The 17,400-nt window shown below is 41.1% G+C and overlaps 2 protein-coding genes across 2 annotated transcripts in view; one reads left to right on the top strand and one right to left on the bottom strand.

The window, feature by feature from the left end:
- Tsen34 (tRNA splicing endonuclease subunit 34) overlaps positions 1-17,400 on the bottom strand; it is a 430,166-nt gene that overhangs the window by 88,932 nt on the left and 323,834 nt on the right. The gene's annotated exons all lie outside the window — the stretch shown is intronic.
- On the top strand, positions 8,824-10,506 carry LOC137233684 (uncharacterized). Its single transcript, XM_067756935.1, has one exon. The coding sequence runs from the start codon at positions 8,971-8,973 to the stop codon at positions 10,306-10,308; it is 1,338 nt and encodes a 445-aa protein (XP_067613036.1). The 5' UTR covers positions 8,824-8,970; the 3' UTR covers positions 10,309-10,506.

Here is a 17,400-nt window from a genome sequence, read left to right as displayed (position 1 = left end):
ATCGCTGGCCGTAGAGGTATTTGTGAAAATGTTTAATGCAGTCTACCAATGCCAACAGCTCTCTCCGCGTAACACAGTAGTTCCTCTCTGGTTTTCCAATCGAACGGCTGTAATATGCAACTACCTTCTCCTGTCCATCGACCAGTTGTGATAAAACGCCTCCTATAGCATATCCACTCGCATCTGTATCCAGAATAAATGTTGCTCCTGGAATCGGATATGCTAACATTGGGGCAGTGCACAAACGCTCCTTCAATGTTTGGAAAGCCACTTCTTGCTCCTTCTTCCATTCAAAAGCTTTGTTTTTTCTTGTAAGCTCATGGAGGCTATGGGCTACGCTGGAAAAATTTGGTACAAATCGGCGGTAATATGTGCACAGCCCAAGAAAACTTCTCAATTCATGTAGGTTCTGTGGTCTTGGCCAATCCTTTACAGCCTCTATTTTTTCGTTCGCAGTGCAGATACCCTCTGTCGTTACCTTGTGACCCAAATAATTGACTTCCTTTTTAAACAGCGCACACTTTTTGGGACTTAACTTCAGACCAGCGCCAGCTATTCTCTGGAAAACTTCCTCCAAGTTCTTAAGATGTTCATCAAAGTTCTTGCCCAATACGATGATGTCGTCCAGGTACACCAAGCATGTTTTCCAATGTAGTCCTTTCAGTACCTGGTCCATGAGTCTCTCAAAAGTAGCTGGTGCATTACAAAGTCCAAAAGGCATCACTGTAAATTGCCAAAGACCATCTCCGACGCTGAAGGCTGTTTTCTCTTTGTCTTCCTCCTTTACCTCCACTTGCCAGTAGCCGCTTTTCAAGTCCAGTGTGGAAAACCATTTCGTACCAGAGAGCGAGTCCAGAGTGTCGTCAATTCTTGGCAATGGGTAGCTATCCTTTTTCGTAACGTCATTCAACTTCCGGTAGTCCACGCAAAACCTCATTTTTCCATCCTTCTTCTTTACAAGTACTACCGGTGAGCTCCAGGGACTAGCTGATGGTTCGATGACGCCGCTGTCGCTCATTTCTTGTATAATTTGACTCACAACTTGCCGCTTCGCCAGTGGAACACTACGTGGAGCTTGACGGATCGGCCTCGCATCTCCAGTGTCAATTTGATGTTTCACAACGTTGGTGCGGCCTGGTTTAGAACCATCCTGGTCAAATATGTTCGCGTACTTTAGGAGCAGTTGTTTTGCCTTACTCTGATATGCTTCCTCCAGCCCCTGCGTCCATGCCGTGATGTCATTTGAAAGATTAGTATTACTAGCTGAAACGTGTTCCTGGAGCTGTTCACAGTTAATAACTACTTCAGCCTCTTGGCATCTTCCCAAAATAGCTCCTTTAGTCAGTTTGAGTGGTGAATTGAACTCATTGAGTACTCTTACCGGAACACGTCCATCTTGTTTTGTCATAGCCAGGGTTTTTCCTACAAGTATGTTCAGTGCTGATTTGTTTGCTGCTTCGACAACCCACAATTTGTTTGTCCCACAATCTCCATCAACCTTTGCCCAGATGACTGCTTCGGATTTTGGTGGTATTCGCTGACTCTCTTCCACCAGCACTCGTTTACTGCTGTAGCCTCTCTCGTAGCCGAAATTAAGTGGTACATCCATGTTCTTATATCGCATCGTCTTGCTTTGCATGTCGATCTTGATGCCCTGGTCGATTAAGAAGTCCACTCCAATTATGATTTCATCAACAATCTCTGCCACTATAAAATTGTGTACTACCGTGACGTTCCCAATTGCGACTTCACATGATACTTCTCCTAGAACCGTGCTGTCTTCTCCAGTGGCTGTACGCAATCTTGCTCCATGCAATGGTGTTATCTTCTTGTTGACTAAATCCGCTCGAATGATGGAATGAGATGCACCCGTATCTACAGTCAGTAAACGTTCCTTTCCATCCACATGTCCTCCGACAGTAAGATTGTTTGACCTTCTTCCAATTTGTGAGATAGAGATTATGGGGCATTCAATTGAGGGAGCCAGCTGTCGCCCCTTGCGGCTGACTCGCTTTAGTTTAACGATTGAGTGGACTTGGAGATTTGCTCATCTCCTTCAGCTCTGCGTTTACGGCCACCCACATTGTTGGAGCTATTGGGACCGGTGCTGCAATGTCGTGCAATATGACCTGGGTTGCCGCACTTGAAACATTTAATAACTCCGGCATTTTTCTGTTGTGATCCCTTCAGTGCTTCCAAAATTGTGTCTACCCATTCTGGCCTTTCTACTTCTACACGATGAGCCTTATATGCTGGTTTACTTAATAGGGAGGCAGTTTCCTGAGTCAATGCATGTGATACCGTTTCAGCAAATGTCAGTTTTGGGTTCGCGTATGTAGCTCGCTTCGTTTCCACGTCTCGTATGCCATTTATAAAACTCTGGATTTTTACCCTCTCGGTGTATTCCACGGGTGCGTCCGCATTTGCGAGATGAGCCAACCTTTCAACATCTGAAGCAAACTCCTGCAATGTCTCATTTGCTTTTTGGTAGCGGTTTTGCAACTCAATTTGGAATATCTGTTTTCTATGCTCGCTTCCATAACGTCGTTCTACAGCAGCCATCAATGCTTCATAATTGTTCCGCTCTCCTTCGGGAATCGTCTGTAGGATTTCCGCTGCTGGCCCCTTCAATGCCACGAACAATGCAGCAACTTTATCTTCCGCATTCCAGTTGTTCACTGCTGCGGTCTTCTCAAACTGAAGCTTGAAGACCTGGAAAGGAACAGAACCGTCAAAAGATGGAGTTTTTACCTTTGTATTACTCGCTGAAGCAGCCGGCCGATTAAGTTGCAATTCCTGTATACGACCTCTCAACGCATCCACCTCTGCCTCGAATTTTTGTTCAAACTGCATTATTTTTTCGTCCATGCGCGCTTCGAGTTTTGATGATATACGCGCCTCTTGTGCTTCTAGTTGTACTGTTATGCGTGTCTCTTGTTCTTTCAGTTGGGTTGCCATATATGTCTTTTGTTCTTCCAGCTGTGATGACATATTTGTGGATATTTGTGATGACATTTCTGTTATACGTGCCTCTTGTGCTTCCATCTTGGATGTTAAAAGTGTCTCCTGCGATTCTAGTTGTGATGCCATATATGTCTTCTGTTCCGCCAGTTGAGATGACACTGTCGATGTTTGAGCAGATATTGCAGCTAAAATCAGGTTCAAGTCTGTACTGGTAACCGTCTGCGATGTTTCGTTCTTCTCTTCAATTTTTGTTGTCTCCTCGCCATCAAGATGAAAGACATGCTCTTCCACATCAATTCCTTCTGCTTCCATTGCTTCTCGTAGCCGTGCCTGAAGTTCGAGTTTAACGCCGCTTGTATTCAATCCACGGCTCTCCAACTCCTTCTTCAGTTGCGGGATCTTCAATTCACTTAACTTTGCCATGTCCTTGTTGTCCTCTAGAATTTATTCAACAATTCCTCTTCTGACACCAATTGTAACGAATTTGCTTGCAAATCCTCTTATTTGCAATCCTCTGCTAAGTTCGAATCACTAAACTGTTGAATAAATAACTCCAATTTGTAATAATGCAAAATGGCCTTTATTAAAGTACTTCACAATACACTCAAACTGTGCAACGAATAGCTTGCTTAATAACCACACTGATTGATAGCTCAATGAAACTCTACTATTCAAAATAATACTGCTATTGCTCGCTAGATATCGTCTTAATCGCAACTGCTTGATAACTCAAATCAAACTGAATTACTTCTTACTCGCCTGCACCGCTTTTATAGTTTACGCTACATACTTCTAGGCTCTTCGATTTCCAGAAGTTACTAGTTGTTTCGGCTACAAAATTGCCAGCCACAACTACGTGCACAAATTATTGCCCTCTCTTGTGACCACTGAGATAAGATATATGCATGTGTTTGTGCATTGCCGCTCCGCTGCTCGTATACGTACATATGTGTAGACGCAATTATTTATTCGTTTATGTAGATACATAAAGATTGAATTATTGATGTGAATGTTTGTAGTTTACAGTCTCTCGCGCGCACATAGGCATATAACTAAATGCATCTGTGTATGACATCTCTCTGGGCTGCCTTATATATGTGTATACTTGATTTAATTATTAACGTAAATACTGCTTGGCATGGCCTTAGCATCGCCTTAGTGATGGGATAATTTAGTGATGCTAATATCCGTGACACTATAAATTAAATAAATTATCAAAAATAAAATTTGGTGAAAGTGCGTTTAATAAAACAAAGTAATAAAGTGTATAATGTTTATTGTGTGCCAGCATATTTGATGTACGCCCAATTGAAGTTCGGTTAGGAAGTACATACATATGTACGTATGTACATATATACTTATTTGCCCGATTTTTGTTTTAAATTCAAAGAAAATTGAAACATTTTATATCAAATGTGCGTACACAAATATAAATATAATTATAATATAACAATATGGTGAACATTTTTTAAGAAAAAGTTGAAATAAAGTTCTTGAAACCGGCGCCAATTTGGTTTAACAAACGGTGCAGTGCCGTTATTTTCGCTAGAGCATGTACTAACTCGTGTGTGAACATGTATGTAGCAAATATATGTAGCAAGCATGCGTATTTATGTATTCACATATATATGTATATATAAGTATGGCAACATACTTTCGTACAAAGTTGTCGATGGTAATTCGGAACAAGTTTTGTTTATTTGAATTTAGATTTAAGTTATTATTATTTTAATTAATATTACAAAATATAGCAATAAGATCATTATAAAAATTTATTTGTGTGTAATTTATATAAATAAAACAAAAACTACCTAAATTTAAATATATATTTATCCGGCTTTTATTTTTTCCACAGGTATTTAAGTAAAGGTAAAGGTTTACGCTCTTAATATAGAAAACAAGAAATATCTGTTATTTCAATAGATTTCACTGGTAGTCTCATTTCGACAATAAACTCTGTTAATTTAACAGTTTACGCTGGTTATTTCGAATGAACAAAAATCTCTGTCATTTCTAAGGCTTTCGCTGTTAGTCTCATCTTAACATTAAATCTGTTAATTTAACAGTTTGCACTGGTAATTTCAAAAGAACAAAAATCCTTGTCATATTAACAGTTTTGCGCCCTTAACAGGTTTGGTTGGTATTATTAGAGCGGCAGTAATAATTGTTAATTTAACAAAACTATGGGTGAAGTATAATGAAACAACTTTTTTTTGTTTATTTGACTATTAAAACGGTCAATTGCCAATCAACGATTTGTGCGCAGTTGATTCAACATCTTGTTGCGATGGATAAAAATTGACGGTTGAATTGACCCGCATTTCGGATGATTTTACTAGTCTTTTTCTTTCAGTGTAGCGCTGGAAGTTGGATTGCCTGTTAAAGTGAATGTTTTTTTTTTGTACAAATCTCTTTTACATCCATCCACAATAATTATTCTTTGGCAATTTCTTTTATTTTTATGTGCTGCTTGGTGCATGTAAAAGCATGAGCTATTGAATGAAAGTCTCCATTAGTTCAATGGTGGGCGTTTACCTAGATCTTAGTAGTTACATGTATGTAGGTATGTAAGAGCGTTTGTGCTTAATTTTATTGTTGGTATTTAGTGAGCGCTGCAATCATGGTCGAGGTTAAACTTGCAGGCAGTTATTTTCTTTTAGTTGTTATCAAATGATATTTATTTAGTAGCAATACATATGGACGGAGTTGGTTGAACTCCGATCTCACCGCTTGGATATGTAAGCTGCAAAACCTGATGCCATATTTTCACAAAATCTACACGCAGGAGGATTTAACTTATATCCTCCAAATAGTACTGCGCTGCCACGTGTAGAAGATCACAGTCAGACTAAAGACTTCGCTTTGGATACCGTAACACATTCAACGATCTATTATCCATCTTAAACTTTGACACACTTAACGCTCATATACTGAGCTTGTACAAAGCACCTCTCTGAATTGCTCTCTTTAACAACATCTTTTCTCCATGGAACGACCTTCCTCTGCCCGGTCCTCTACCGTGGTGGAAAAAAGCACTCGATACCCGCAACTGCCTTCTTTTTTTCGATAAGGAGACTAAGGATTTCGGTAGTGTTATCGATGTTGATGGTCTTTTTCCGGATATTGATTCGGGATACTCCGGAAAATAAAAAATAATTAAATGTAATGCGCGATAACCTCCGAAGAGATTTTAGACTGAGCTTCTCTCTTCCAAATTGCGTCGTGTTCCTTTAAATTTTTCCTACAAATTAGCGGCCATAACTTCAAAATCTTGCTAGGCGACTTATACAACAGACAGTCTTACGTGCAACAGTCGGAAGTTTCAGCCACCACATTGTACCGTCTTTCAACGATTTGAGGGAGATCGACATTGTCGTGGCTCGAAATATTTTAGTCTGTAGACCCAGCTGTCAGCATAAAAAGATTCCAAGGTGACTACGGGTAAAAAAAACTCGAAATCGAATTCCGCAAAGCACATACCTTCACCGCTTCCTAAATGAAAACTGAGTTAAATACAAAGGGTGACTTACAGCACGTCACTCAAGAAAGCTAAGAATCTAGTCCGAGTCTCTCTTAGGGGAGTCCTGCGGAAAGTACCAATTTTTGTAGAAATTCCCAATAGGCGTGCCATGAGACGCGTACATTCAACCCAGGGTAATCGACTAACGTCACACTCTCCCGCTCTCTGAGAGGAATGCCAAGTCAAAAACGCTATAACTCTAGTCCGAGGCTCTCTGAGAGGAGTACCGAGTTTTCCCAGCAACTATTAAGGATTCTTCATGGTAACGGCTGAATTGGCATCGCTAATCTAGATATTCCAAATCGCTTTCAAATCGCCGTCAAGTGTGAGCCACAAGAGCACCACCGTGCCTTCTCTCTAAGTAAGATATTCCACCACGTTGCTTTGTTAGAACTGTTACCACCATCCCCTGGGGACCGCTGCCGTCGCTCTCTGAACTCGCACCGTTATTCCGAAACCTGCTTTCTGCACTGTCAGCCTAAACATCGCTCTATCTCTCCCTCTTCTCTGTCTGTCTCTCTCTCTTTCTCTCTATCTGGTATCTAAGGCTATCGGTATTTGAAGCCAAGGGACGCGTCGTGTGTGTCTGCTCTACTCGACTCTACTTGTCACCAAAATCCTCGCACGGTTGTACAAGGAAAGTAAGTGTTTTAACAGGGTTGGGCCAAACGAATGTACGGTTTTAATGACGAAATTTACCAGCCGTGAAACTTCAGGCGAAGCCACCGACTGCATGTGGATATATTTTCAGGCCTTATACTTTTGCATACAGATATGTCCCCCAAACCATCTTGGACCAGTTGTCTGCTGGGATGCCCGGTTGGAAAAAATTTATCAGGAACTGCTTGCTCAAAATTGAGTTATGCTCTTTAACAGAGAGTTCAAACAGATCATTTGGCATAAACATGAATATGCCGATTTCAAGCCCCTAAGCGCAGAATATCACTTTATTAAAACCCCTTTACGTTGTTGCTATTGAATAAGAGCAACACCAAACTTTGGACCAATGAAACCAGAGAGAGATACAAATTCTGGATAAGCTGCATGTCCCAAACGTCTGCTGGTTTCGCCGATTTTATTCGGTTCCGCACCAACCTCCAGAATAGAATGAAATGCGCTCATCTCCTATGGAGCAATACTGTCCTCGGTTTGCAGATCCCCTGCTCTACTAAGCATCCGTAATCACCTCGTCTTCTGGTAGTTATTTTAACAACACCAAATTGTTGACTTCAATTCACGGGAGTCATACCCGAGGTATTCTGTGAGTTCCCTCTACAAGCAATAGCTAGCGTAAAAAAGCAAGAAAAATTAAAAATGAGTAAAAATCCGTTGTGTGATAAGAAACTACTATGTAGATTTGAATTATATACTTCAATACAGTCAATACAAAAAAGTTCGCCCCCCCCCCCCCTTGGAACCGGGCATGGTTTATTCGACTTTTAGGTGACGGCTGAGTAGTTTTATGCTTGTGCTTGAAGCCTTTAAATGTACTGCTCCGATGCATTCGTTCAAGCACTGACTTCAAAGCCGACACTAGTTCTTACCGGTTTAAAAAGTGTTTAACACCAAAATTTTATTAGCGCTCATTTATAGCCGAAACACGCATAAAGAATGCTTGTAACCGGCATACTACATTATAACAGTACAAGTCGAAACAAATATATTTATTGAGCTTTAAAACAGATTCGCACGAAAACTCAAAATTGCTGCCCATTTATCCATATTAACCCGCATACCTGCCACAACAGGTATACTTATGAGCTGTGTTCAACGAATTAAAACACTTCCAATTTTATAAGCGCTACGTGACAAAATTTCTAATTTATAAATAAAAACATCAAAAACTTGTAAATAAATATGTGTGAACAATGAGCGCTGAGGCCAATAACAATCAACAAACGAATACATGCATGCGCTCGGCGTCCAACATTTGCATGTAACTATGCAAGCAGTTGCAATGCCTGCAAGGACAAAAGCTAAGCCATCAATCGAACGGACAATCAAAAGTAGATATAAATTAGCATACAAACATAAAAAAATATGTGAACGCATGCGCCACGATAGGAGGTCAATGTCAATGAATGCAAAAATTGGATGCGCTGACGAAGCCTTTGGACAGCGTGATCATCAACTTCGAACGCGTCAAACTATGCACGTACGCACTATCGCCACTCACCAGCGCGTTCGATAACCACCCACACTTATTGCGCGCCACGCAATACAAATGCGCAGATGTAGCCACTTAAACAGCTACACCCAATCCCAACTGTAAGCGCTATGGAACGTTTGCAGAATATAAAATTTTTTCTAAAATAACTGACGGTCAATGTGACCCCCAAATTCATTCATATAAAATAAAAAGCAATGTTTAAAAAAGCGAACAGTTTTGAAAACCTCTCGGGCGCGTGTAAAACGTAAGTACTATCGATATATAGCGTCTAACGCGTAAACAAAATTTGAAGAGTGAACTCAGGATACTTGGCAGAATGACACTGCAATTGACCACATATGCTGTCGTATGGCTTACGCTGTGTAGCGCGTTTGCCAGCGCTGGCGGTTCTTCGTCGGGACATATGCGATTTGGACGCCTCACAACACGCTTACAGCGTCAGGAACTCAATACGATGCCGTATCCTGCGGCTGGCTATCGTCCCAATGAACCGTTTGATTATCCCGCACCCGATAAGCAACAATCTTTCGATGATGATGATAATGGTGAACAGTTTGCTATACAACCTCAGCGCCAACCTCAAGCTCAGCCACAATTCCAAAGGCAGCCTCATTTCCAAAAACAACCACATTTTCGGCCAGAATTTCCCACGCAGTTTCAGCCACAGCCACAGCCACAGTTCCATACCCAGCTGCTAACTCAACCTCAACCACAATTCCAACGGCAGCCACAGTTTCAATCACGCCCGCAAACAGAAGTAAGCGGTTTTGATTTAGCTACGACACCGAGTTTGGGCTCTAATGGAGATAACATCGACGCACCAAACGCGCTCTACGATACACCCACGCTTTCACGCCAAACTCAGGCAGCAGCACGTCAAAGACTTGGTTTGCCACGTCAACAATTTTCCCCAACTACAGCGCAACAATCGCGCTTTACACAGGTCTCTTCTGCCGCTTTAAAACGTCAAGGTAAACAATTTGTAAGCGCACAACCAAGTTTTGCACGCAATCAACCTGCTCTTACACAAACACAACTACGCTCCGCACGTCTTAGAAATAAGGCAGTAAAATCAGAGCGTCTTACTGCCGAAGAGCCTGAACAACAACGCGAGGAACGCGAAGATGAAGAGGATGATGAGGCAACAGATATTGAAGTAAATGATGTGAACAAGAGCACCGCAACAGGCACACCTTCAGTTGTGCCTGCACCTCCAATGCCAACTACTAGTGTGTTCTATTATCCAGCTGGTGCAGTAGGTTTCGTGCATCCTGTAACTGGTGCATACTATCAACCGAGTGCGTTCATATCTGGCACTGCGCCAGCCTTAGCTCCAACGTCGACTGTGGGTGCTGTAGCGGCACCAGCAAATGCAGTAAGTACCACCACCGCTGCTTATTATCGACCAGGTGCGTTTATAGCTGGCGCCGCGCCAGCATTAGATCCAGCATCTGCTCCACAAAATGCAGCGCACCCAGTTAGTGCCGCAGATGCTTCCTCAACTGCAGCACCAAAGCCAGCAGCAGTAACTGTTTTAGCTTCACAAGTTGCTAGTCCTGCCATTGCGCCTTTTACCGCGCCCCAATACTTTGCCGCTTCACCATATTTGCAGCAATACGCGCTAGCAGCGCCTGCTCAACTGCAAGCGTGGTAAAAGTGCAAACTGTGATTGGTTCGTGTGAGTGTATTGTTAAACTTTTTTATTTCTTCTTTCTTATGTTATTTAGGTTACACTTTGTTATCGGTTTAGGTTTATGGGGTTGTTTGTGAAAAAAAAAAAATTATTTTAGAACAAAAATTTTGGCATAGATAATAAAAAAACTTATTTAAAAATGCATACCGTATAAAAAAATTGTTCTTGTCTTTTTTTTTCAAAAGAAAGTGGGAAAAAAAGGAGGAAAGAAAATTGTTGCATGCTTTTAGGCCTTAGCGGGCACAGAGTGAAACAGATGCAATTAAACCGTTTATCCCATTCTGATTGCAAAACCAAAGTTCTAGGACAGAAAATAGAGCTTTGGCTATTGCTCAAACCCTCTCCTAAGACTTTTAAAGAAGTCTGCAACATCATATATGAATAAAATCTATTTATGTATTTCTTAAGACAGTATGCCTTACTTATCTTGCATGCTTTCAGGCGCACTTGAAAGATTCCGCCTTAAGCCTGCAGTTCAAGATGCTTGGTAATGAAGCTCAGATAAACTTGAATCCTGAAGCAGTATGTTCTAAAATGTATTCAAGGGCGAAATTAGCAAAAGGAGAGGGTGCTCGCTGATAGGCTGTCTCTACCAAGGTTTTTACATTGCATTCTTTCAGGCGCATATTGGGAGTCATTTTGTGATTCGATATGAAAATCAAGCTTTGCATAAATTAGTATGAAATATGTATTTTATTATTTTTTTATAATGAAATTTAAATATAGCTTAAACTACAATATGGGATCTAGTAGGGAGTAAGGTGCGAGATACACAACAAGGTGCATGCTAACTATCAAAAACTAACTATAACTAGTCCCTGAGAGTGAAGAGACTTTGGGAGATAAGACCATGTGGGATATATGTTCACCGAGCCCACACTATTGTATGTTACACAACGAGCTAGAAGACATCAAAAGGCAACGGAGATTGAAACATTCACTATAACACTATTGTGTCCATAGTTCGTTCAGTATATTTGAGTTTCTCACAGACGCGGTCTATTTAAGCGCCATAAGCATTAACGCAGAGGGGTATTCAAGGCAATACCCTGGCTGCGGATAAATCCACACTAGTCCTGGAGTGTGTGAAAGAGACAGAATCGCATAGCAGCTAGGAATATTATCCTGCTAACTTAGTTCCAGGGCTACGGATCAGTGGATGGTAATGAGCACGCTGAATTTGTACCCTTTATTACTATACGCTTGCACACGATAGCAGATGACCATAGGTAGGTGAAGAGCTGTCTTAGGGTTGCACGTGGCAAAGAAAATGCTAAGCGATACAAATCCAAACTAAACCCACCCAAAAGCACATCTTAACAGGTATACATACAGGTAACTGCCACTTATCCTGCTTCACTACCGAAACTACCATCCATCCGGTTTCGCCACTGGTAAGCGCTCTGTCACCACCGCTACTTAAGTAATATGATACAGACGACAAACCGTTGTCGTCGTTCCAATTCTCACAGCTGCTTACTACAGTCGTTGACAGCCTCAATTGTTGTCGACCACCGATCATCCCACCCTAGGAATAATCAATCAGCACGAAACTACTCCGTCCGTCGCATACCCATAAACCAAGCCATCTCGCTCCCCAAGCTTTTGGTACAGTAAGCTATCCTTCCAGCACCTCAAGCTATGTGTACGTGTGTATCCGATCTTTGCAATAAATGCTTTGTCTTTATTCAGTGGGGATATGTGGAGCTCCTACTTGACTCTAGATTGACTTAGTGCTACTTCAGATTTTGCCAAACCCCACTTCAAATGCTAAAGCTTTAAAATCTATAGGAACTTCATATTTTACTTTATTCAAACTGTTTCTGAACACAAAAAAAATCGAATTTAAATAACAAAGCTAGGCTGGGTTTAAGTTTCCTCAATTTTTTGTTTTCTTTTAATTTTCCTACATTGCTTATTTTTCATTTTGTTCGCAAAATATACAATAACAAGTAAGGAAGGCTAAGTTCGGGTGTAACCGAACATTACATACTCAGTTGAGAGCTATGGAGACAAAATAAGGAAAATCACCATGTAGGAAAATGAACCTAGGGTAACCCTGGAATGTGGTTGTATGACATGTGTATCAAATGGAAGGTATTAAAGAGTATTTTAAGAGAGAGTAGGCCATAGTTCTCCATTTAGAGATATCGCCATAAAGGTGGACCAAGGCTGACTCTAGAATGTGTTTGTACGATATGGGTATCAAATGAAAGGTGATAATGAGTATTTTAAAAGGGAATGGGCTTTAGTTCTATAGGTGAACGCCTTTTCGAGAAATGCCCATAAAGGTGGACCAGGGGTGACTCTAGAATATGTTTGTACGATATGGGTATCAAATGAAAGCTGTTAATGAGTATTTTGAAAAGGAATGATCCTTAGTTCCCTAGGTGGACGCCGTTTCGAGATATCGCCATAAAGGTGGACCAGGGGTGTCTCTAGTTGTACGATATGGGAATCAAATGAAAGGTGTTACTGAGCGTTTTAAGAGGGAGTGGGCATTAGGTCTATAGCTGGACGCCTTTTCGAAATGTCGCCATTAGGGTGGGCCAGGGGTGACTCTAGAATGTGTTTGTACGATATGGGTATCAAACGAAAGGTGTTACTGAGCATTTTAAGAGGGAGTGGGCACTAGGTCCATAGGTGGACGCCTTTTCGAGATATCGCCATTAGGGTGGGCCAGGGGTGACTCTGGAATGTGTTTGTACGATATGGGTATCAAATGAAAGGTGTTACTGAGCATTTTAAGAGAAAGTGGGCATTAGGTCTATAGGTGGGCGCCTTTTCGAGATATCGCCATTAGGGTGGGCCAGGGTGACTCTAGAATGTGTTTGTACGATATGGGTACCAAATGAAAGGTGGTAATGAGTATTTTAAAAGGGAGTAATCCTCAGTTCTATAGGTGGACGCCTTTTCGAGATATCGCCATAAAGGTTGACCAAGGGTGACTCTAGAATGTTTGTACGATATGGGTATCAAACGAAAGGTGTTACTGAGCATTTTAAGAGGGAGTGGGCATTAGGTCTATAGGTGGACGCCTTTTCGAGATATCGCCATTAGGGTGGGCCAGGGGTGACTCTAGAATGTTTGTACGATATGGGTATCAAACGAAAGGTGTTACTGAGCATTTTAAGAGGGAGTGGGCATTAGGTCTATAGGTGGACGCCTTTTCGAGATATCGCCATTAGGGTGGGCCAGGGGTGACTCTAGAATGTTTGTACGATATGTGTATCAAAGGAAAGGTGTTACTGAGCATTTTAAGAGGGAGTGGACATTAGGTCTATAGGTGGACGCCTTTTCGAGATATCGCCATTAGGGTGGGCCAGGGGTGACTCTAGAATGTTTTTGCGATATGGGTATCAAACGAAAGGTGTTACTGAGCATTTTAAGAGGGAGTGGGCATTAGGTCTATAGGTGCACGCCTTTTCGAGATATCGCCATTAGGGTGGGCCAGGGTTGACTCTAGAATGTGTTTGTACGATATGGATATCAAATTAAAGGTGTTAATGAGGGTTTTAAAAGCGAGTGGCCCTTAGATGTATATGTGAAGGCGTTCTCGCGATATCGACCAAATGTGGATCAGGTGATCCCGAAAATCATCTGTCGGGTACTGCTAATTTATTTATATATTCAATAACACTAACAGTATTCCTGCCAAGATTCCAAGGGCTGTTGATTTCGCCTTGTAGAACTTTTTCATTTTCTTCTACTTAATATGGTAGGTGTCACACCCATTTTACAAAGTTTTTTCCAAAGTTATATTTTGCGTCAATAAACCAATCCAGTTACCATGTTTCATCCCTTTTTTCGTATTTGGTATAGAATTATGGCATTTTTTTAATTTTTCGTAATTTTCGATATCGATAAAGTGGGCGTGGTTATGGTCGGATTTCGGCCATTTTTTATACCAAGATAAAGTGAGTTCACATAAGTACGTGGGCTAAGTTTAGTAAAGATATATCGGTTTTTGCTCAAATGATTGAGTTAACGGCCGAGCGGAAGGACAGACGGTGGACTGTGTATAAAAACTGGGCGTGGCTTCCACCGATTTCGCCCATTTTCACAGAGAACAGTTAACGTCATAGAATCTATGCTCCTACCAAATTTCAAAAGGATTGGTAAATTTTTGTTCGACTTATGGCATTAAAAGTATTCTAGACACACTAAATGAAAATGGGCGGAGCCACGCCCATTTTGAAATTTTCTTTTATTTTTGTATTTTGTTGCATCATATCATTACTGGAGTTGAATTTTGACTTAATTTACTTATATACAGTAAAGATATTACATTTTTTGTTAAAATTTGAATTTAAAAAAATTTTTTTTAAAAAGTGGGCGTGTTCTTCATCCAATTTTGCTAATTTTTATTTAGCACATATATAGTAATAGTAGTAACGTTCCTGCCAAATTTCATCATGATATCTTCAACGACTGCCAAATTACAGCTTGCAAAACTTTTAAATTACCTTCTTGTAAAAGTGGGCGGTGCCACGCCCATTGTCCAAAATCTTACTAATTTTCTATTCTGCGTCATAACGTCAACCCATCTACCAAGTTTCATCGCTTTAACCGCCTTTGGCAATGAATTATCGCATTTTTTCGGTTTTTCGAAATTTTCGATATCGAAAAAGTGGGCGTGGTTATAGTCCGATATCGTTCATTTTAAATAGCGATCTGAGATGAGTGCTCAGGAACCTACATACCAAATTTCATCAAGATACCTCAAAATTTACTCAAGTTATCGTGTTAACGGACGGACGGACGGACGGACATGGCTCAATCAAATTTTTTTTGGATCCTGATTATTTTGATATATGGAAGTCTATATCTATCTCGATTCCTTTATATATGTACAACCAACCGTTATCCAATCAAACTTAATATACTCTGTGAGCTCTGCTCAACTGAGTATAAAAAGAAAGAATAATATTTCTACACTAAAAATGCAGCACATTTTTCAATAAGCTCATATACAGTAGCTAAGTAACACACACACATATACTTTATGGAAGCCAGGAGCTTGTGTATTGTATGAATGTGAGACCCTGTAGGGAAGTCTTGGCAAGAGTGGCAAATGATACAGCAAAGCAATCTTCATACGTTTCGTGAAAGCCACGAACTCTCTAATGAATTAATATAACGTTACATTAAAAAATAACTGACATCTAACACCAACTTGTTCTTAAAATAGGGTATAAGTTAAGACTGTGTAGAAACATACGGAATTCGTAAGGTAGGGGCGGACGCATTCTAGGAAAAAACTTATCTTTTATAGGTCATGTTTATTTTGCCTTTATCATTAAATGATATATAATTTTACGTTGTTTAGGTAAGTCTCAAGTTATGGAGCTTATCATTAAGCTTAAGGAAAACCTAAATGTTTTCGTATGCCCCGGTTACACAGGAACCCCTCCTTGCACCGTCGGCGATTGCTGGCTCTGCAGAAATGAATGCCTGTTGGAAAGCCAACTTGCGTGAACAGTCAATTCTTTCAAGCTCGGATGGTATTGTTTCTGCGCAGCAACAAAATTCTTTCAGGATTTCCTGCCACTGGTTGGTCATCATTTACACTAATTGCTTTAAAGGTGCTATATGCTGAAGTCTTGGAACAAGGTCAAAATTATATTCCAAAGGCCAGTTAGAGCCGAAGGACTTCAATCACCCGTCGTTTTACTAAAAACGAACTTGGAAGCGGCTTATTGATTTGTACATACGGGATAGAATTCCTAGGGCTTGCTGTCAGCATCGCAGCATACCTAATGTAAAGCAAATAGAGGGGTTCCTAGAGTACAGAGAATTTACTATAGACGCCTTTCTTGACATTTAAAGAGCGTTTAACAATATCCGCGTTGGTGAAGTGGGTAATGCCCACGTTGCTTTAGGAGTCGAGGCTGCTCTGGTTCAAATCATTTACAAACTTCTGGGCAACATAATTATCGCAGCGGAGTGGAGAGGGGCCAAAATCGAGGGAAATCTATGCAGAGGCATGCTACGGGTGTGGGGTATCTCGTCTACTCTGGGTTGTGGTAGTAAACGAGCTTTTGGTGGAGGTATAAGGCAGTGGCTGACCAGTGGTGGTCTACGCGGACGATCTACTAATGATTGTCGGAGGTAAATTTCTGGACGTTTTGTGCGATATTTTTTACGGCTATCTGGTAGTGATCTGGTGGGGCACGCACTTAAAACGGCAAGCATTACCAAATAAAAGGTTAGTGCCAGTACAATGTACAGGGCTGGTTGGTACAAGTGGGGCTTCAGAAAAAACCTAGCTAGGCATTGAATGCCATACTAAACATAAATTTGGTTTATATTGCCGGCAAGGCGGCTGCGACCCGGCACTGATCAGGTTTCATGACATGGGCTTTCTCATCTGGGACATTCTAACATTCTTACCAACCTTGACTTCATCCCAAACAAGGCAGACTATCGTGTGCGTAGAACTGGCCCCGAGAGAGGATTTGGGAAAGTAATTGATAAGGGGTACTGGGCTGGTTAACTGGTTCATGGATGGGTCTGAGCTGGTCGGGAAGGTTGGAGGAGGGGTTTTTGTCATAACGCGCATTGGTACAACTGAACCGAATGTATATTGCTATAGAAAATACGGAGTCTCTTTTAGCGCTTTTCATATTGTAGAAATGGATCACGTTAGCAACTGCAACACGGCTTAAGGCCTCGGGGCAGCTTGAGTGCAGGCCACAGGTCGCGTTAATATATATATTGATAGTCAGGCATCGATTAAGGCATCAAGAAGTGTTCTGGAATACAAAGAAGCATTGGAAAAACTTCGCTCAGGCCGGACCATACATCTATACTAGGTTTTCGGTCATAAAGGGATAGAAGGTAACGAAAAGGCCTATGAGTTGAGAGAAATTAAAAGGAGACAGGAGTTGCATAAGACCCATCAAGCAGGAAAAGCGTGGGCAAAAGCGCGGGGCTTCAAAATTTCTAAGATCATGTGCAAAGCTCTCTGCTAATTCTCCAATTACCTGAGTGTCTTCTCCAGGGGCTGTACGCAATCTTGCTCCATGCAATGGTCTTATTTTCTTGTTGCCT

The sequence above is a fragment of the Eurosta solidaginis genome, chromosome 5 (genome assembly GCF_040869045.1).
Source record: "Eurosta solidaginis isolate ZX-2024a chromosome 5, ASM4086904v1, whole genome shotgun sequence".
NCBI classification, from domain to species: domain Eukaryota; kingdom Metazoa; phylum Arthropoda; class Insecta; order Diptera; family Tephritidae; genus Eurosta; species Eurosta solidaginis.
Note: the sequence above shows the minus strand (reverse complement) of the source record. Positions and strands in the feature narration are given on the sequence as shown.

Excerpts from the sequence above, each read along its gene's own strand:
- LOC137233684 (XM_067756935.1), top strand. The coding sequence starts at position 8,971 with ATGACACTGCAATTGACCACATATGCTGTCGTATGGCTTACGCTGTGT.